General features: G+C 41.1%; 1 protein-coding gene across 1 annotated transcript in view; it reads right to left on the bottom strand.

Moving 5' to 3' along the window:
• Window positions 1-6,129: 6,129 nt before the first annotated feature.
• ZEB1 (zinc finger E-box binding homeobox 1) overlaps window positions 6,130-23,020 on the bottom strand; it is a 193,938-nt gene continuing 177,047 nt past the window's right edge. Inside the window, exons 8-9 of the mRNA XM_040352620.1 lie at window positions 17,335-17,515; window positions 6,130-8,746 (exon numbers count right to left, since the gene is read on the bottom strand). Of these exons, the coding sequence (XP_040208554.1) occupies window positions 8,202-8,746; window positions 17,335-17,515 (726 nt within the window). The 3' untranslated portion in view covers window positions 6,130-8,201. The remainder of the gene's footprint in view (window positions 8,747-17,334; window positions 17,516-23,020) is intronic.

The following is a 23,020-nucleotide window of genomic DNA, read 5'->3' as shown; positions in this document are numbered from 1 at the left end:
TAATGCGAGTCAGGGAATGCCCTTTGCAGAGACACCTTCACTTTGCCCTGCATAGGCAAGGTGGCATATTTCAACAAGAGATTAAAAATGTTAGGAATTCTTAGGAATTAAAAAAAAGATGAGTTGGTCATGTGAAGCAAAACCAGTCACGATATGACACAGCTGTTCAAAATAACGTTACTGGGTACCTGCTGTGTAATGAAGTTCCTATCAAAGCTTCATTTAGCCAATACATTCCTTTCAGTGTTGAAGTTTTAGCACTTACTCTACTGTATGTATTAACTTTGAAAACATTGTAAACTAGAATTCCTCCTTTTTGCCTAATGCAGATGATGTAGACTCATTTTACAGTCAGTGTGGAGCTTTCAAGTCTGCCGAGCCTCAGTGCATCTTTAGCTCTAAAGCTATGGCTACAGTTGCTCCCTAGTAGTGGTTGGATATATTTTTGTGGTAGAATTATTGTGGACTATGAAACTGATGGATAATTCATAATATATATATACACACACATACGCATACACTCACTGGCCACTTTATTAGGCACACCTGTTCAATTGCTTAACACAAATTGCTAATCAGCCAATCACATGGCAACAACTCAATGCATTTAAGCATCTAGATGTGGGGAAGATGAGATAGGCTACAGCAGCAGAAGACCACATCGGGTGCCACTCCTGTCAGCTAAGAACTGGAAACTGAGGCTACAATTTGCACAGGCTCACCAAAATTGGACAATAGAAGATTGGAAAAGTGTTACCTGGTCTGATGAGTATCAATTTCAGCTGCAACATTCAGATTGTAGGGTCAGAATTTGGCGTAAACAACATGAAAGCATGGATCCATCCTGCCTTGTATCACCAGTTCAGGCTGGTGGTGGTGGTGTAATGGTGTGGGGGATATTTTCTTGGCATGCTTTGGGCCCCTTCGTACCAATAGAGCAGGGATATGCAATTAGTGGACCTCCAGCTGTTGCAAAACTACAAGTCCCATCATGCTTCTGACTCTGGTGTCATGCTTGTGGCTGTCAGAGTCTTGCTATGCCTCATGGGAATTGTAGTTCTGCAACAGCTGGAGGTCCGCTAATTGCATATCCCCGCAATAGAGCATTGTTTAAATGCTACAGCCTACCTGAGTATTGTTGCTGACCATGTCCATCCTGTATGTTCACAGTGTACCCATCTTCTGATGGCTACTTCCAGCAGGATAATGCACCATATCACAAAGCTCAAATCATCTCAAACTGGTTAAATATGACAATGAGGTCACTGTACTTCAACGGCCTCAAAAGTCACCAGATCTCAATCCAATAGAGTACCTTTGGGATGTGGTGGAACAACAGATTCGCATCATGGATGTGCAGCTGACAAATCTGCAGCAACTGCGTGATGCTATGATGTCAATATGGACCAAAATCTCTGAGCAATGTTACCAATAATTTGTTGAATCGATGCCACAAAGAATTAAGGCAGTTCTGAAAGCAAAAGTAGGTCCAACCCGGTACTAGCAAGGCGTACCCCAATAAATATATATACATATACATACACACACACACACACACACACACACATACATACATACACACACATTTACATATACACAGTGCCTTAAAAAAGTATTCATACCCTTTGAAATTTTCCACATTTTGTCATGTTATAAACCAGAAACGTAAATGTATTTTACAGGGTGGCACATAATTGTGAAGTTGAAGGAAAATGATAAAGGGTTTTCAAAATGCCTTATAAAAAATTATCTGAAAAGTGTGGTGTGCATTTGTATTCAGCCCCGTTTGCTCTGATACCCCTAACTAAAATCTAGTGGAACTAATTGCCTTCAGAAGTCACCTAATAAGTAAATACAGTCCAACTGTGTGTAATTTAATCTCAGTATAAATACAGCTGTTCTGTGAACAACCAGCATCTTGAAGGTCAAGGAACACACCAGACAAGTCAGGGATAAAGTTTTGGAGAAGTTTAAAGCAGGGTTAGGTTATAAAAAATATCCCAAGCTTTGAATATCTCATGGAGCACTGTACAATCCATCATTCGAAAAATGGAGAGTATGGCACAACTGCAAACCCACCAAGACATGGCCGTCCACCTAAAAATTGACAGGCCGGACAAGGAGAGCACCTAGTAAGGTCGCTGCTAAACGTACGTTCAGAGGCAGTTGGACACTTTTTTCAACTGCCCCTGAACTAATTCAATGTTATCCTATGTGACCATGTACATAGTCTAGTTTATTGCTGTTTTTAGGCAGTTGCGTTTAACAGCGTTTGTCTAAAAAGCAAAAAAATGGGTTCAGACGCAGAAGATTTCCACGTTTCAGACGCCAAAGGCGAATAAACGCGGTAACCCGTGTTTAGCAGCGTTTCATTCATATGCATTTTTGCCCATTTAAAAATGTTTTTTTTTTTTAAACGCTTCTAAAATTTAAACGCAGCACGTAAATGCGGCAAAACTGAAGTTTTGAACGTAGGTTACTATCTGGCAAGTTTAATCATTTAGGAGCAGTTGTAAAAACGTTCCGTGTACATGGAGCCTTAGACTTATTGATTGGTGTCGCCTTTACAGATGCTAAACTTTGGACACAAATTGAACAGGCATAAAGTAGGATACTGCGGTGCTACAAGCTTTTACCTTGTACCCTGAAATTACATCCCTTGATAGGACCTGCGACATGTATATGCTTGCAGTTATTATCATATGCTGCTCTTTCTCCTCCAAACTCCCCATTCTCCCCAAACTCTCTTTCTCCCCAAACTCCCCATTCTCCCCAGGCCTTCATGATACAACCTTTTAGGCTCTCTTTCATATTGGATGCCACCAAGTCTCCCATTTCCTCATAGCAGGTCGATGGCTTCTATTACGTCCCTAATGGACGTCACAGGCCTGTTCCGTCTGACTTTCTGGAGAGCTCTCCAGCTGCACCATGTTTTACATTCCTTACCAAACCCGCAGAGTTTTGTTTGTTAACTAACCACTTTTGAGGAATACTGCTTCGATGAAGGTACATTACCTCAGGTACTTTCTAAAACCTATAGCTTATTGATCACCCCCTCTGACGACCAGGGCCTGCTGTGCTTTAGGCTATGGGGAAAAGACTTGAATCGCTCCTTTACACTGGACCAACAATGCAACATTATTAGGTTTTCCCTTAAATCCTCGATATGTACAAGGATTCGAAAAACAAAACTTTAAAATACTCAAGAGACGGTACTACACCCCCAACCAACTTCATATATTCTTTCCCACTACCACCGATCGTTGTTGGAGATGCCAAGAGGGTGATGGAACGCTGCTTCATATCTTTTGGTCCTGCCCTAAAATTGAATACTTTTGGGGAATTACTCAAAAGTTTACTGAATATGAGGTTCCTGACAATCTAGCATTTTTCTTATTACATGTCTCGAACATTGTTCGTCATCTTCTGAATGCTGCCAAATCCTGTGTACCCCTCCACTGGAAGTGTACACAACTACCGATCGTAAGTCTTTGGCTCCACAAAGTGGAATAAATAAATAAAATGGAAGACTTAACCTTCACAACGCAACACAAACCCGAAAAATATTCTAAAACGTGGAGGTGGTGGAATATAGACTGGAGAAAAAGACTGGACAGCCGCACTTCCACGAAATTCTTAAAATGTTGCCTTTAACCTCCCTGGCGATATGATTCTTTCAGAAAAAACATGCTGAAAGCAGTAACATTATTTGCAAGGAAATTTGGCGTTTTATACTGTAGGCCTGTAATTCTTAGGAATAACTCACTTAAATCTGACCAAACCAGAGTCTAATAGGCATCCCGGGTATGACATTTTTTTTAAAACAAAATTATAAATTATAATATAATAAATAATTATAAATAATTATAACAAATAATAATATAATTCTAATAAAAATTATTCAATAATGTAATCAACTCAAAATCACTGAAATTTACTCAGTTGCAGAATTGTCGCTGTCATTATTATTTTTTTTTATGACGAATTTCCCCACAAATCGCTGTCGCACAATTCTGCAAGTGATTATAATTTATTATCGCTGTTTTCTAGCTGATCTAAAACCATTTTTGACATAAAGGGACACTTTTGGTTTCTATGGACAATCTACAGTTTGCAGGGAGAAAGAAAGGTTTTTATTATATAAAAGAACATGTAGGGCACTGGGCAGACCACTAGGGACAAGGGGGGGGGGGTGTTTTTTTTACATACAGTACTGTAATCTACAAGATTACAGTATACTGTATGTATAGTGTTTGTTTACCTTTTTGAATTTGGCGCCGTTCTCCGCCCCCGTGCGTCGTAACGTCGCAGGGAACGGAGATCGGCGGCACAGGAGGACACTGTGTGAATCGAGCAAGGTCCCGCTCGCTCACACAGCGCGGTGACATCGCTGGATCCAGGAGAAGGTAAGCCAGCACGCGCTGCAGGCTCTGCACAGCTACCCCGAGCGTGACTCGGGGTTACCGATTTTAGCCAAAAAAATCAACCCGAGTCACGCTCGGGGATACCGCCAGGAGGGTTAATAGTAAAAAATGGAAACAGCACTACAAATCACAGCAGACAGTGGGGTGGATAGCTGACACGTTTCACACTGGGGTATCAGCGCTTAGTGAGCTATGACTAAGCGCTGATACCCCAGTGCGAAACGCGTCAGCTATCCACCCACTACCTGCTGTGATTTGTAGTGCTGTTTCCATTTTTTACTATTAAAGGCAACATTTTAAGAATTTCGTGGAAGTGCGGCTGTCCAGTCTTTTTCTCCAGTCTTCGCTCCGTGCATTGCCTGCACCCACGCTTCTGAGAGGACACTGATTGCTGAGTGCACTCACCTGGAGCGGCAGTTTCCTTTTTCTCTATCAGGTTGTGGAATATGTTCATCTGTTCTGAGGAAGGAGCAGCTCTTTTTTAAATATGAACCCATTTGTCAGCTAATCGCTCTGGGAGGTTTTTACTCTTCCTTTTTATTTTTTGCTGCCCTGCCTTGCCGTTCCAAACCCCGCCCCAATCCCCTTATGATTCATTTCCCTTCTCCACCCTCCCAATCTCTTCTAAACTATCTCTACAGCTCGTTTTTTCTATTTGTTCTAATATGTATTAAAACAAAAAATGGAATGGGTCACCCCAAGTGATCCCCCGAATGGTCCATACGAAGTGACTGTTTGGGGATTGATGGGAATTCAATACTTTTCTCATTGAAAAAGTTCAATTGATTGATCTCCTGACTTTATACATTAAAGTATTGATTCAGGAGGACTGAATACAAATGCATGCCACACTTTTCACATATTTTGTTGTAAAAAAAAAATGAAAACCATTTATCATTTTCCTCCCACTTCACAATTATGTGCCACTTTGTGTTGGTCTATCACATAAAATCCCAATAAAATACATTTACATTTTTGGTTGTAATTACAAGGGGTATGAATACTTTTCCAAGGCACTGTACATTATTTTGAGATTATATACACACACACACACACACACACACACATTTTTGAAGGCAGTTCCTAGGACTTCTTCCAGCAGGTTAATGTGTCATGTCACAAAACAATCATCTCATGTCCTGTCAATATGACTGCCACTTCAATGGCCTGCAGAATCTCCAATTTCTAAAGTATTAGAAACATCTTGCCATTTGGTGCAACATAGGCTTTACTACATTAATTAAACAAGTTTGAAGGAAATGTGCGATTGGTCATTGTGTACTGAAACTCCCAAGGTGTTGTTTTAAGCCTCTTGTTTAGCCTACGATCACATTATGCCGATGACAAATTGCATGCCAAATCGGAGCCTATTCCCGGCAATGGCATTGTCCGAATCTTCTGTTGTCTTTGTGTGGACAGACTACAAAAGTCGTATCTTCTTTTACTTAAAGCTACTAGTTAATTAGTAAGTGCATCTAAAACTGAAGAATCTATTTTGACTTGGTACTGATCATTTGAATTACTGGTATTTTTATTTATTTTTTCAGTTTTATAGCATTTCTTGAATGACATCCTCCACTGCCAGTGAGAATTTCCCACTGCAGTAACCTTCCTTCAAGTCCACCTAAAACGTACAAAAAAGCTTCTACACGGTATACCACTTTTAGCAGCATAAATACATAAAAATAAGACATGAACAGACAGATACTTGTTGATGTATTTTTATTGTGAGAGAGGGAGCTTGGTAAAAAACTAGAAAATGACTATGATATAACAACGAACATAAAAAGTTATGTTTTGTTTGTTTTATTCCCTGCCAAAAAAAATAAAATTAAAATAAAATACAAAAACAAAAACCCAAACAAGAAAAAAAAAAAACATATGGATACAGGAACTAATTGGCACAAACATGTTAAACTTTGTTCCCACTTCCCAACACTGTTTCGTAAAGTTATCTAATTTGGCTTGCTAAGGACAGTCATTTTGGTGATTAACGTTAATCCGAAATAAACTGCTTGGCTTCAAGCCATGTGTCTCACAGTGAATTTTAAAACTTGGTTTTACATATCAAAACCCAGATAACGGTACAAGGAGTTGACTGCAAGTGGAAATCTAATACATTCCCGTCTCAAGTTACCTGTTCTACAGTCCAAGGCAAGTATAAATGTTAACATAACACTGTTAAAATCGAATCTCAATGCAAGAGAACCATTTGTAACTCTACTTTAAATCTTATCAACTTTCCAAAATTTCATACTAAAATATATTATTGTATTAATACAAACTACAGTTTTATACACTAGACTGTGTAATAAATAAAGAAATATAAAAATAAGACACATAAATATAAAAGTTTTCTAAAACTAAAAAGGTACAGGTCAGTAAGAAGGGTATTAATACTGCCAGGGCTTTGAAGACATACAGTACAAAAAAAAAATGTTGCACAGACCTAAAACTAAATGAACTTAAAAATAATACTGATAGGTATTTTTTTAGCTAACACCATTAACAAACAAGGTCTATAATAGTTAGCATTTGGAACAAATATTGGCATTTTTTTTACACTTTTCACGAGAGGACCATTTAAAAAATTTCTTCCTATTGGAGGGTCCATATTAAGATTTACACAAAGCATAGATGTTTTAAAATAAAAATAAAATAAAAAAGGAAAAGAAGGGGGGAGAAAGTTATGGATTTAACCATTAAACAAAAAAACGAAGGAAGAAACGGAACAAAAACCATACAAGAAAAAAATAAAAATAAAAAATAAAACAAAGCAGACAAAATTAAAGAAATGGTGAAAATCTAAAGAATTAAATTGGGCAAAAAAAAAATAGGGTTTTTTTTGGCTTACTTTATGAGGATACCAATACCAGAATGCTAGTGATTACAGACCACCGACAAAGGCAAGTTCCAGCCTTTAAAATACTGAAAATGGCACTTACAGCACAGAGGGTCTTGCATAAGGCCAAAAGGAGATACATAGCTTAAAATCCTTCATATATGTACTACATATTCAAGCAATTAGGAACACTGATTTTTGCAATTTTTTTTTCCCAGAAAAAGCTGTTAAGTCCCTGCAAAATGGAGCTTCATGTAAAATAATAATTGCAGTTTAACCTCATGGATAAGAACACACCTTTACTCCCAAGCTGCTGTCTTCTTAAGGCTAAAAGTATGCTGTAAATTAACACTTTTGCAAACTATATTAGCTATAAAACTCTACCTTGTCTTGGACACAGCAAGGTAGTAATAACATTTTAAAATATGCATTATTTGTAAAGGAATTTTGTAGTGCAGTTATACTCACATTTTTTTTTTTTTATAAAATAAAATACTGATGCAGATTTAGTAGATGTTTGTAACGGTAATAACAATAATAATAATAAAAAAAAAAAAAGGATAAAATTTTCTCCCAAATGTACAAACTAACTGACACAATAACGAAACATAATACTGACAAAAATAAATGTTTCCAGATGTGTGTATGATCAGGATGGGTAGGTTCATTTAAACCTGATTCGCTTTTGACTGCTGAGTCATATCTTCTATATATATCTTTAATAATACTTGTAACAAACTGGATTTCTAAATGTTAAAATTGCTGTGAAAAATTTCTAAGTTTCAGATTCAGGCACACCTGGATTTTTTTTTAACACAGTAGTGAACAGAAATCACAGTATATATGCTACTGTGTTTCAGAGAAAAAGCATGTTTAATATAGAATAAATTTCAGTATAATGTCAAGAGATTTTCCATATTGGAAAAATATACCAGCTAAGGGAGGGCAGCAGTGTCATTTTCAGACACGTGATTTTCTGTGACTTCTGGTTCTGGGGTTTGACTTTTATCTACACATTCTTCATCCTTCAAAGTACCTTCCAATGGTCCTGCTTCAACCTCCAGTTCCGTCTCTTCTAAATCATGCATCTCCACACTTTCTTTTTCTTCCTGTCCATCATCTGTATCTTTTTCATCATCATCTTCTTCTTCTTCTTTTTCACTGTCATCTTCTCGCGTTAAGCTCTCGCGTTCATCAGAGTCTATCTGAGACGGAGAAGCTTGGGAATCTACATGCTCGTTGCTCAGGGTCTCATGCAATGCTTCTTCATGCTCTGTGCCATCACGTTCCTCTGCCTCCTTCTTACAGTAGGAGTAGCGGTGGTTCATGTGTTGGGAATAGGACCCGGAGTGTGAAAACCTCTTGCCGCATTTGTCACATTGGTAGGGTTTTTCTCCAGAATGGAGGCGCATATGCTCAATTAAATGGTGTTTGTGTTTGAAAGCCTTTGTACAGATTCCACATTCGTGAGGCCTCTTACCTGCAAGATGCAAAAAAGAGGTGAGTTTTGTTTCACAGAAAGCTAACATTCATTAATTTAGATCAGTGTTTCTCAAACTTTTTTGTCTTGCGGTGCACCAAAAAGATACTAAAAAAAGACACCTAAAAAATTTCACGGCACACCTGAAAAGATTTAACAATTTTTGTGGTAAAGAACTTATTTATTTTTACATATTTAAAGTAAAGGACATGCCTGCTTTCGAGAGCAAATCAGTTTGAAGCGATTGTAATTTTTGTACTTTCACTTGCATCAAAGTTGGAATGGATTGGTCTCTATTATTATAATAATATACAGTAGTACCTTGGATTACGAGCATAATCTATTCCAGAAGAATGCTTGTAATTCAAAGCACTCGTATATTAAAGCGAGTTTCCCCATAAGAATCAATGTAAACTCAGATAATTTGTTCCACAGTGACTGCTGGTGTATGAAGTACTGTATGTGGCCAGAGGTGTAGGGGCGCCGGTATATACAGTACTGCATGTGGACAGAAGTGTGGGGGCGCCGGAGACACTCAGGAACCAAGTGTTTCCGAGTGTCTCCGGCGCCCCCCGCACCTCTGGCCAAATGCGGTACTGCACACCCCAGCGGCTTGAATCCTGCTCGTTTTGTGAGACAACGCTCCAAAAAAAAAAGAAAAAAAAGCTTGTATTGCGAAACGCTCGTAAACCATTGTATCCTGATCGCTTAATGGTAACTGAAGTCCAAAGCGAGAGTCCAAAAAAAGAACAACATATGGACTCAACCTGGTGATAGGAAGTGGCTTCCATGGATATTTAGAAGCAGTTAAATAAAAAAAGTTGTCCTGTCCCCTTTAAAACAAGTGCATCATATTAGTGAAATAATAGTGTATGACTCAAAACAGTAATCCATGTGAAAAATTATTAAAAAAGTGATTAAAAGAAAAGCACTCACGAGTGAAACAGCAATATTATGAACAAAGTATTCAATAATCAAGCAAAACAGCTGCAGGGTCTGATAACATCCCAGGGATTATTTTAAAGAAATGTGCCTATCAATTGGCAGATAGAAATCTTAATGCATCCTTAAGGAAGGTGGTGCCTTCGTGCCTGAAAACATTAGTAATTGTCCTAATTCCTAAGAAATCGAGTTCTTGTGGCTCTGACACCTATTGTAATGAAATGGCTTGAGAAGTTCATTTGAAACGACATTAAAAAAAGTGTATTCCATTAGGGCTGGATAGCTACCAATTTGCCTTTAGGGTTAATCGATCCACAGAAGATGCTATTGCATTAGCCCTACATTCTGTACGGAACCATTTGGAAGATAACAGTTATACTGCATTTGTATGCTTTTTATGGATTTTAATTGAGCTGAATACAATCATAGGCAGGCCATACATGGTGCGAATTCCTTTCCTGCAACCACAGGTTGCAGGAAAGAAATTTGCACAGTTCCCCATCAACACAGAAAGTCCAACACAGAAAGTCCAGGGAAATCCCTCCTGCCAAGCAATTGTCTGCTCCTGCGTTAGATGAAGCTGTCCCTGTCGGGAGAAGACTATACAGTACATGCTGGTGATAATTGTAAGAGAATCCGGCAGGCTGGTTGCACCCAAATTGATCAACTTAGTACATTCAGCCTGTTGAACCGGCCAAGATTCGAACCATGTATGACCGGCCTTACTGATGAAAACGTGTGGCTAAGTTAATTTCGCTGGGGTTAAGTCCAACCCTTTGTAACTTAATTTTTAATTTCCAGGCTGATAGGCAGCAGAAGGTAAAGACTGGTATTTGCTATTCATCAACACTGTCCCTTAGGCTCCAATCACATTATTATTCCCTATGCAGGGATTGTGTGTTGCTTTAATTAAACACTCAAATTCTAACCTCCATTATCAAACCAAAAAACAATAGTAATAATCAGTTCATAAAGAACATTTATAGATAAAAGTGCTAGTTCATGCTGTCTTCAAAGTGCATAATCAAATCTAAAGTGCAATCCCTGAACCACATAGTGTGCAGATAAGGGCAATCAGGTGTTGTGCTCCCCTCTTCATGCGTCCTCACTCACCAACTCTCAATATGTATTGCGCCTGTCAGTATAAGGCAATCCTTGGAATCCTCAGAATCCTGTGTTGTATCCCCAGCAGTTCTCCATACGTCCTGCAGAGACAATCTCTCAGCATTGGCATGTAAGAAGAATATTCAGGAGATATCCATAGTGTAATCCAGTTTATTTAGGAAAATGTTAAAATACAAATTGGACACTCACAAGCACAAGTTGCCTCTGAAGACGCTCCGAGGGAGAAGCGTAGGGCATTAGATGGGAACCGCTGGTGATGTAACGCTCTTTGGAGCGCACGCGGCAGAGTTGTGTTCCAAGCCGGCATTTTATGCTTTACACAAGAGTTTACTTCTGAGTGTCTACTTTGTATTTTAACATTTTTTTTTAAATTGAATGGGATTACACTATGGATATCTCCTGATTCTTCTTCTTACATGTCAACACAGATTGTCTCTGCGGGACACAAGGAGAACTGCTGGGGATACAACACAGGATTCTGAGAAACAAATTATTACTATTGTTTTTTGGTTTAATCAACGAGGTTAAGATTTAAGGGTTTAATTGAAGTAACACACTACCCCTGCATAGGGAATCACATCGCTAGGTTTGACACATAGCACATCTTAAAAGGGACATTGCACCTTATATCCAAGCAGCAGTCCATCCACGATTTCTTAATTAGATTGCCACACAGTAGCCCAGGAATACTAACAATTTAAAGTGATTGTAAAGGCTTGTCGGGTCCCTCTTTGCAGCTCCTAGCCCCCTCCATCCTGTCGAGTGCCCCCACAGCAAGCAGCTTGCTATGGGGCACCTGAGCCGAGCTGTAGCTCTGTGAGTCCATTCAAACATGGAGCTGCCGTTCAGCCCCACCCCCTTTCTTTCCAAAATGGCTGACAGCCACAAGAGCCAATGGTGCCACTGATGTGTCTCAGCCAATCAGGAGGGAGAGTCCCGGATGGCTAAGGGACTCGTGGACATTGCTGGACAGGGATGGGGCTCAGGTAAGTATTAGGGGGTGCTGGAGATGATACACCTGTTTGTACTTTTTCAGATTCAGACTTGAGAAATGGAGTGTGTCCCTGAAATACATAGTTGCCTGCCACGCCGCTCTCTCCCTACTTTATCCCAGAGCACTGCTTGATTCTACAGACACCGCTCATTTGACTTCTGTGCCCTTTGGATTTGAGTTTCTCGCATGTGCAAGCTGGATTTGGCCGGATCTCTTAACAGTGCAGCAGAAGAGTGCAATACTGCCTGTTATAAAGGACTACTGGGGCTATGTATGCCACTCTTTTTGACTCCTTATATCCCAGGAGCTGGACTTCCATAGTAAGAACAGCAGGACTATGGACTGTTAATCTCACTCTACAACCAGCAGCTTTTGGATTTTCTTGCAGTATTTGAGGTGCTACTTAAGCTCAATAAAAATGTGCACTGCTCATATATGTTTCTAATCAGCCTTGTACCAGTAAATGTTCTGTTTAGAAGTGGTCATGGCTTGTCCATCAGGAGTCTGAGTATGTTTATGTATCATGTCCATCTGGACCAACTTGATGTAATGGGGATTACAGGAACTTTTTGTACCCCTGTTGCGCAGCACTTGAGGGAGAATCTTTGTCGAAAGGAAGGCATATATATCAGCCTAAATGGAGTCAAAGGAAACACAGGGGCATCTACCGTGAGAGCTAGAGGATCCCTGGTCCTGGTTACAAATCTGTTCAGTTTGCTGAAACTTAAGGCCCGTACGCACGATCGGATTTTACAACGATAATTGTTTGATGGATGTGTTGTGTTGAATAATCCAACGTGTGTATGCTCCTTCAGACAATTGTTGGCGGAATTAACGACAATAAATTGTCTGTCTGACAATAAATCTGTTACGTCAGATTATCCGATCGTGTGTATACAAATCCGTCCAACTAAAATCCAAAGTACAAACACGCATGCTGCGAACCAATGCTAAACATCAGACAACAATAGCAGAAGTTGCCCAAAGGGTGGCAGTAAAGAGCTGAAAAAACACGTGATTTGGTGTATGTTGGCTGAAAATGTTCTGCCGTCTGTATGCAGAAAAAGTTCACGGACAACGCCCTTCAAACTAAAATCCACGGAAAAGTCAGATATAAGTCAATCGTATGTACAAGGTTTAAGGGCCCTTTCAGACGTGCGGACCGTATGTCCGCTTTTTCATCCATCCGTTTGCGGATGAAAAAGGGACATACATTGTGATTGCGGGTGTCAGCGGATAAAAATCCGCTGACACACGTATTCATCCGCCTCCGCAAAGATCCGATTTTGCAGACGGAAGAATGTCCTATTTTTTCTTCCGTCTGCGGATCGGATGAACACGGACACACGGTCCGTGTTCATCCGATCCCCCCATAGGGGAGAGCGGAGAAAAGACAGGGCGGTCCCTGCACAGTGTGCGGGGACCGCCCTGTCAGCCGCCGGCTCAGCGGGGATATACGGAGCGATCCCTGCTGAGCTTATGGACACTTATGCTTAGTATATGGGATGAAGGGCAGAGAATGCCCTTTCTAGGAAGGTTGTCACCTTGCACAGCATGGGCAAGAAAACGTTGTCCCTTTAAGCCAAATCCTGGGGATATGGTAGCATAGAGATAGGTGGAATATATATTCCCTGCACTAAAATTATCCCCAGTGGATGGATTTTCATGAACTGCCATCTAAGTGTAGTCTTTTTATGCACAGCTGCCACTTCCTTAAAAGCCTACAACATTTTTTTTCCCAGCAGGTGCCCTTGTCTATTTTAGCTTTTCCCGTAGCATCTGTTCTTCCTACAGACCCTGAATATTTCATTTTATCCGTTTCCTAAATAATGTTGGTCTACATGAAATAAACAAATCACATGCTGACAGGCAGAAATAAATGAATTTCAAAATAACAAATTAGGCAGAAATGGCATTCTGTTTCAAATTAACAGTACAGTTTAAATCCCAGTGTAGATGAGACGCGGGCTGTTCTGCTTTCATGCATTTTGTATGTAAAAAGGTGATTATCACAACCCTCTGTGAGCCCCGCACAGTGATTTTTCAGTTGTCATTATTAAACTACAAAGTTTAGTGAGCAAATTACATTTCATTAATTAGAAATGTGAAAAGAGAATGCGTGAATGATAGATTGTGTGGCTGGAATACATTATTAGAAGAAGATATACATATCGCACAGTAATCTGCGAGCGTCCTAGCAGGTGTGAATGAGTTTCTTTTCTTCCAATCAGAACAGGTGAACAACACAGCTCTGATCTAATCTGCAGCCTTCTAATTATTAAGCCTAAAAAGGGAGGAGGAATGTACACTCACCAGCCACTTTATTCAGGTACTGTTCAAATAATTGGTAACACAAATTGCTAATCAGTCAATCACATGGGGCAACAACCTCAAAGCGGAGGTTCACCCAATTTTATAAGTTTAGCTCAATCGAATTACATTAACCACTTAAGCCCCGAACCATTTTGTAGCTAAAGGACAAGGTAACTTTTTGCGATTTGGCACTTTAACTGACAATTGCGCGGTCGACATTATGGCGGACACTTTTGACACTATTTTGGGGCCATTGTCATTTTTACAGCGAAAAGTGCTATAAAAATGCACTGATTACTGTGAAAATGACACTGGCAGTGAAGGGGTTAAGTGTTTCCTAGGGAGTGATTACTACTGTGTGGGGGCCTGGCTTGTCGTGTGACGTCCTGTGACAGGAAACAGACGATCAGTGGCAGTCACACTAGGAAAAACGGGGAAAGATTTGTTTACACTCATCTCTCCCCGTTCTTCAGCTCCGTGACCCGATCGCGGGACACCGGCGGCGATCGGGTCCCGCGGGCACGGTCACTGAGCACAGGACCAGGTCGCGAGCACCGCCAGCGGCGCGCTCGTGACCCCCGGCTGGGCTCTTGAAGGCGACGTACATGTACATATTGTGCACTTCTGCCGACGTATATCGGCGTTAAGGGGTCCTTAAGTGGTTAATGTACATTGTTAAACAGAATTTTTTTTTTTTTTTTAATAGGGTGTACCTGTGTATGTGTGCTTTTCTCTTCATTTCCGGTATCTGACCCCTGCGGCTATGGGCGGGTATTTTGCGGGCATGTACATAATGTCCTGTGCTCCTCACTGTCTCCTGAGAGCTTATGTCATTGTTCCCAGGAGTCAGTGCGGAGGCCCGTCACAAATTCTCGCGGGATTTGGTTTGGTATGTCTGTGTTTGTTGTGTATACTTTTTGTTGCCATCACAACGGGGTGGGAACTTCCGCCGCCGCCACCTGTTGTGATGGCAACCAAGAAGTTTTTTGCGCTCCACACCACTACAACTGAGCATGCGTGGGAACGGGCAAGGAATGCTGGTAGCTCAGCATTCACTGGAACCAGGAAGTTAATGCTTTTGGGCTTCAAATGCCCACAAGCATGATAAAACCGGCCGTCCACAGTTTTTATAACTTTATTTTTATATGGAAACAGGACATCGGGGGAGATAATTCGCCAAAACAGTCATGACTAGCATTCAAAATACAATGAGCGATCTTTTATCGTTTTTTTTTATTGTGTGCACTAGCCATACGGGAGGGTTATAACCCCTCCCAGGGGTAAGAGTACCACAATGGCCACTAAGGATATTCTTACTGGACAGGGACGTGTTGGTTGGGAAGTCATAGAGAGAATGGCTTTCTGGCCATTATTTATAACAGCGCTTTCCTTGGGATTCTTGTTCTTGGGCAAAACTTTCAAAATTGTGAGCCGCAGGGAGGTTTGTTTTCAGCATAGCTTCATATGGATAAAATGCCTAAAACTCTGCCAGTCATATATATTCTTTCAACACTCTTTCTCTCTAGTTGATTGCTGGTTGACAGTAAGCAGCAGGCGTGGAACAGTTGTGAACAAAAATAATGGAATAACCTTGGCAAACATCCCAAACTAAGTGGACATGTGCTAATTATTCTGTTATAAAATTGACAAAGCTGGCACACACACTTGAATTATTATTTTTTTAAATATAGAAAAGCCAGTACATGTGTAGTCACACCATTGAAGCCTGATATGAAGTAATATGACTGTCAAAGGTTCAACCTGCTTCCAACAAATGTAAGCTCCAATGGCAAGGATGCAGATTGCTCACCCTGTCTACAAAACTTATGATCGGCAGCTGGCTACTGCAAGACTAGACCTTAGCCTAAGGTTTGTAGGCCCCACTGCAAACGAGGAAGTAAACCCTCTGAAAAAAAAAATACACCCTGCAAGACAAAGGCATAATGAGCTAGTATGCACAGCATACTAGCTCATTATGAATTACTTACCTGAGATCAAAGCCCCTGCAGCGGTCCTCGTTCCCCTCCTCCGTCGCCACCATCTCTTCCGGAGTGACTTCCGGGTATCGCGGCTCTGGCGCCCCGACTGGCCGAAGCCGCGATGACGTCACTCCCGCACGTGCGCGGGAGCCGCCAGTCACGGCACGATCGCCGTTAGAAACGGCATGCTCAGTGCGCATTCGCCGATGTCTACGGCGCTTGCGCCTTAGATATCGGTGCCTGTCTTTTTTGCAAATATCTCCTAAACCGTGTAGCTTAATCTAGGCTTACGTGTAGGTAAAAGTGGTCTGTAATGCCGCGTACACACGATCATTTGCATGAAAAAACAAAGTTTTTTCAACTTCATCAATAAAACGATGTTGCCCACACACGGTCGTTTTTAAAAAATGCTCTAGCAAAGCGCGGTGACTTACAACACGTACGACGGCACTCTAAAGGGGAAGCTCCATGCGGATGACGCCACCCTTTGGGCTGCTTTATCTGAATTCCTGTTAGTAAAATACGATTCGCGCTTTTCTGTCTGTTACAGCGTGATGAATGTGCTTACTCCATTACGAAAGGTGGTTTTACCAGAACGAGCGCTCCCATCTCATAACTTGCTTCTGAGCATGCGTGGGTTTTAGCCCACACACGATCATTTTTTACAACCCGAAAAACGATATCGTTTAAAACGTCGTTAAAAAAATGCAGCATGTTTAGAAAAAAAAATGTTGTCGTTTTTCAGAACCCGAAAAATGATGTGAAGCCCACACACGATCATTTTAAATGAAATTTTTTGAAAACAACGTTTTTTTCATGAAAAAATGATCGTGTGTAAATGAAATTTTTTAAAAACAATGTTTTTTTCATGAAAAAATTATCGTGTGTACACCGCATTAGGGTTTACAACCACTTTAATGTCCGTAATAGTAAAGTAGAACATGCTAAATTTCTTTGCTAGCTAGTGTAGTTTAAAGCTTTTGTAAACAGGGGAAGTAGGACACTGAACTGTCATAATCTAATGTGCCCACGGAAAAAAAAACATGCTCAAGAATAACTTGGCAGCCTTATCTTTTACCTGCTAAGCAGTTCAAGAGAAAATTAGGTAAAACTATAGGCAGAATGAAAAAAAATGCTTACATTTTTATTTTTTGTCAGGTACATATATTACGTATTTATAACGTTGCAGAAAAGCAAAAAAGTGAACGGTACAAACAGTTGCAGTGGCGACTTACCTGTGTGTTCATACTTGTGTCTCAGCAGCGAACTGCTCTTCTGAAATATTTTATCACAGAGATCACAGGCGTACAAGCCGTTCTCAGTCTTCTTTAGCTTCTTTTTGGGTGGAGTGGAGTCAGAGTCATTCTGGTCTTCTACATTGGAAACTCCTTCTGAGCTCGTATCTTGCCTTTCATCCTGTAAGGTAGATGCACAAAAATCAATAGTCTCACACACTAAGTATCCCACTGAATGGGCCACTTTAGCTACACAGAACGGTTATATCTTATGACCTATAATGCTATATAGCCCATAGCACAATTAGGGCAACATATTTTAGAACATGTACTAGTACATATTCTTCATACTGCCCCACCTACTGGTGTTTCAGCATCTGCTTCCCTGTGACTCTCAAACAGCAAGATCTTCCATAACAATCATTTTCTTTGACAGAGACAAGTGTTCAATCAGTTTACAAAAGGCAAGGTTGATAAACGGTAAGAAGAACCATTAACCATATGCACAAAATGTTCCCAGCAGTTGGCTAAAAAAAAAAATCTGTATGTATTTTTCTTACAATGGTAGACCATAGATGATTCAACTTTCTTTCCTTCCACCACGGGTGAAAAGAAGGAATTCCCCCATTAAGACAGTGATGGTGAAGGAATCCCCCCTGCAGCGCTATTGTGTTCTGCCGGTGGGGAGCCTTGCCAGCCAGGGGAACATGAATCCTGCTAGCAGCTATAGCCACCAGTAATTGCATGCAAAAAATCCAACAGGCTGGTAGTACCCAAGTTAATCCATGGATCCTAGTCGAATCAAACTGCCTATAGATGTATCGAATCTCACTGATCCCTGCTGAACTGGCTGAAATTCGATCCATCTATGGCTGGCTTAACCAATATATAAAACTGTAAAGTAGTTTTTGTTCCTCTCCTCATACAAGCCTGTTGCAAAGGCAACACTGTGCGATATTTTCCCAATTTGTTCTGAGTACTGTGTCATCATCACTTGTGGGCAGTACATGAATTCTGATAAGGATATGTTACTAATAGACCTTCTGAGAGATAATAAACAAGGTACCATATGTTTTCATTTTCCAATCACCATGGAACAAAGAAAGTTAACTTGGGGTGTAGCTGACCTTTAATGCTGATGTCGGTACATTGGTCCCTAGAATTGGTACTAACTGGTCCAAATATAAAACAGTCTTTCGATGGAAGAGTCATTTTGGAGATCTACAGACTGATAAGCTAACAACAATATGCAATATATGCCAACAGCAATAAGAACAGAGGATGCCAACAACTGTCCCAAAGGTGAATCGCAGAGTAAACAAACCCACTCCTCTCTCCATCATAGACACTCTGATACACACAGGTGAAGGACATTAAAGCGGATGTGCCATGGGAAAAATATATTAAAAGCCAGCAGCTACAAATACTGCAGCTGCTGACTTTTAATATTAGGACACTTACCTGTCCTGGAGTCCAGCGCCGATCGCAGCAGAGGACGAGCGATCGCTCGTCTCTCTGCTGCTCCCCCCGCCATCCACGCTGAGGGAACCAGGAAGTGAAGCGCTGCGGCTTCACTGCTCGGTTCCCTACGGCCCATGCGCGAGTCGCGCCGCGCCCGCCGATTGGCTCCCGCGGTGTGCTGGGAGCCGAGTGTTCCCAGCACACAACGGGGGGGGGGGGGGGTGGGGGTGACGGGATGTGACGGAATGCCCGTGAATGCCGGGCCGGAAGTGGGTGCAAATACCTTTAGACAGGTATCTGCACCCCCCTGAAAGGTGTCAAATGTGACACCGGAGGGGGGGAGGGTTCCGATCAGCGGGACTCCACTTTAGGGTGGAGAACCGCTTTAAATCACTGCATCTCCTATGGAAGATTTGTAATGTTTTTCAGGAGGAATAAAAAGGAAGTTGAGAGTTAGCATACATTTTAAAGTTATTGGCCTTTTCTCTGTGCCTTATATTTGTAGAGAAGGCCGATTGTGTTACATGTAAAGCAGTATTAAACCCAAAAGCAAACATTTATTATATTGCCATTTACCAACTCTTAGGCCCTGTACACACGGTCGGACCAAACCGATGAGACTGGCCCGTCGGACCGTTTTCATCGGTTCACCTCTGAAGTGGCCGTACGCGGGTCAGAACGCGATGACGTCAAACACACGACGTGCTGAATAAAACTTAGTTCAATGCTTCCAAGCATGCGTCGACTTGATTCTGAGCATGCGCGGGTTTTGAACCGATGCTTTTCTGTACTAACCATCGGTTTGGTCCGATGGGGCAGCGGTCCATCGGTTCGGTTTTGAAGCATGTTTAGAAATTTTGGACCGAAGGAAAACAGACCGATAGCCTATACACACGGTCGGTTTGGTCCGATGAAAATGAACTTCGGTTCATTCTCATCGGATCAAACCGACCGTGTGTACGGGGCCTTATGCCTTGTACACACGACCGGTTTTCACGTCTAGAAAACTGCCATTTTTTATATTGGTCGTGAAAACCGGTCATGTGTATGCTCCCTAGTTGTTTTCTCGTCGAAAAAATGCCTGCAAAAAAATTGAAACCAGCTCCCTTTTCTCGTCGTGTTTCCCGTCAGTTTTTTTCCCGTTGCGAAAAATGGTCGTGTGTATGGTTTTTCAAGGGGAAAAAAAAGGCGCATGCTCAGAATCAAGTATGCAGCCCAAAGGGTGGCGCCATTTGAAAGGAACTTCCCTTTTATAGTCCCGTCGTACGTGTTGTACATCACCGGGCTTTGGTCATACGTTTTTTTGCAAGAACATGTGTATGCAAGTCAGGCTGGAGAGGAATCACATCGGGAAAAACTTTTTTTTTCCTGCCAAGAAAAATGGTCATGTGTACGAGGCATTACATGTGATAGCTGCATTTGTTTTCTTTTGTAGGCTGCCTTTCTTCTATTTTCATAATCTGGTGATCTGGCCTGTAAGTCTGTTTTTCAAAAGAACAAGCTCTCTTTTATAATGTATCAGTTACAGCAGGGGTGCCCAAGAGAGTTCAACATGCGGAACGTCTGGGGGGATGCCGTGCAAGCAAGGAAGCCATGGGGGTCGACAGGGGCAAGCTAGGCACATGCATGCATGGAGGTATACAGGAGACTCCGTGCAAGCATAGAAACCAGCTGACAATAAGAAGCCATGTACAGGTACGTCTGGAGGGATGCCAGGGTTGCCATGTTTGTAATAGCACCGGCAGCAGTGAATACATGGACTCCCAATGGCGGCAGGCAAGTAAATGTCACATGACTGTATCTAGGGGGGGTGCAGGGGTGGGCTGCCCCCTGCCCACAACCTCCCCACACATCACACAGCACCTATGAAATCCAATCCCTTCATCTATTATTTTATTTTATTTTAGCATGACTTCCACATCACAAAAAAAAACAGAACCCAAAATAAAAAAGCTGTGGCTGAAGGAGGATAATTCATAGAAAAATATTACTCAGCTAGGTACATTATCTAGATCAGTGATCGTTAATCTGTGATCTGCCTAACTTTTTCTGCCCATAAGCTATCCTTAATGTTAGTGCATTTTATGTGTGGCCCAAAAAAAATTCCTCTTCTTTCAATGTGGCCCAGGAAGGTCAAAAATGTTGACATCCCTGAGTTACAGGGATGAGAAAAAAACATTTAGCACCAGCAGGGGTGCTTACAATGTTTCATTTTTTTTTTTATTTATGTAAAACTTTTATCCCAAAAGGAAAGGTTTGCTGTAACTGCTTATAATGTGTGATCTGGCGTTCGTCTTTAATTTCTTAGTGTATTTAAATATGCTAGTCCATCCAACACTCCCCTGCTCCAAAGGTGCATGTGTGCTCCTTCAGGCAGAGTGGGGGCACCCTAATACAGGAGGTGTGTTACTGGCCAAATCACTAAATGAAAACTGAAGGGGAAAAGCCAAAAAAACATAACTAATGCAGCTATAACATCTAATGATTGGTAAGCTGCAATATATTACATGTTTGGGTTTAATACAGCTTTAAGGTATTTACAAGGTATTTCAGAACTCTAAGAAAAAAAGAACCCATTCAAGCCAAACTTTGTCCCCTGCAGTACTTATTTCTTTGCCTCTAAACGTCCTCAGTCTTCAAAGTTTGAATGATGGCTAACATCATCTAACTTACTTGGATAGAATGAGGAGTTACGTATACTGTGAATTTTTTTATTTCTCTCTGTGACCCTATTGGGGATATTTCTCCTTCCAGTGACATCTGTAGAAGAATGAAGGGGTGGGAGCCACCAGAATAGTGGTGATAGATATCAACAAAAACAATGACCGCAGTGACAGAAGTCCTTACCATTGGTTGTGCTCCCAAAAAAATGATTTTGTTTGTGTTCCTATTGGTAAGATTCCCTTTTACATTGTACTTCCTGTCCTGGCAGGAAGTGAGCTGGAATCTCCCAAATAGAGACACAGTAGGCAATAAAACTTGACCAATGCCGAAACTTTTCCTTGTACTAACCAAAACACAAGAAAAAGATTTGGATGGAGCTGTGCTTAATGCCGCGTACCGACGGTCGTTTTTTGTGATGAAAAAAAACGACGTTTTAAATCATGAAATAAAGCGACGTTTTTGAAACTTCATTTTCAAAAACGATGTTGCCTACACACCATCGTTTTTTCAAAATGCTCTAGCAAAGCGCGGTTACGTTCACCACTCTTTTCCATTGAAGCTAGCTTCATAACTTGCTTCTGAGCATGCGCAGGTTGAAAAACGTCATTTTAAACGTCGTTTTGCCCACACACTATCATTTAAATTGACACAAAAAACGACGTTTTGAAAAACGACACAAAAAATTCAAGCATGTTCGAATTTTTTTTTTTGTCGTTTTTTTGAAGACATAAAACTACGTTTTGCCCACACACTATCATTTTAAATGACGTCATTTAAATGACGTTTTTTAAAACGTCGTTTTTTTTCATCACAAAAAACGACCGTCTGTACGCGGCATAAAAGTTCAAAATGATATCATGTGTTTAAGAAAAAGGTTATACGTTCATTAGAAATACATTTGCCTTGTCCCTTTATTGCCCCTTAAGAAAATGATTTTGTGGTTTCATGCTGGTAAGTGAATTGCACCGTACTTGTGGACGTCAGGCCATAGGAAAGCATGAAAACATTAACGGATCAGAAACTATGTTTAGATGCTAAAGCCCTGATGTAAGAGACAATCCTCTCAGCAATGACGTGTCAACAGGTACACATGCAGTTAATGAAGACCTCTTATGATAGTTGTTACCTTTCACAGCTTGGTGAGAAGGAATAATAAAAGAATAAAAAAACTGAATGTTTTAGCACAGTAAAGGCTTATCCCTACTCCATGGAAGCCATGGCTTCCATGCACTGCACTGATGATGGCTGAAACAGCTGTACTGGTGCATTGCTGCCTCTTTCTGCATTTAGGGAGCGTGCATGCGCCCCCGACACCCACGTACACAGCAGGTCCCAGCCAATGATTCATAGCCAGGACCTGCTGATCGGCTGTGTCCAATCACAACCCAGAGGCCTGTGTTGCAGGGATAAGAAATAAAGAGATCTATAGTAAAAATCAATACACTTTACACGTTTTTGGGCATGCCATTCCACCATTAGTACCATGTCATTAGTACCATGACAGTGTATATTGTTAGCGCTGACCACTGTATTAGTGTCACTGGTGATGTCAGTGGCAGTT

This window comes from Rana temporaria, chromosome 5, assembly GCF_905171775.1.
Source record: "Rana temporaria chromosome 5, aRanTem1.1, whole genome shotgun sequence".
In the NCBI taxonomy this organism is placed as follows: domain Eukaryota; kingdom Metazoa; phylum Chordata; class Amphibia; order Anura; family Ranidae; genus Rana; species Rana temporaria.
Note: the sequence above shows the minus strand (reverse complement) of the source record. Positions and strands in the feature narration are given on the sequence as shown.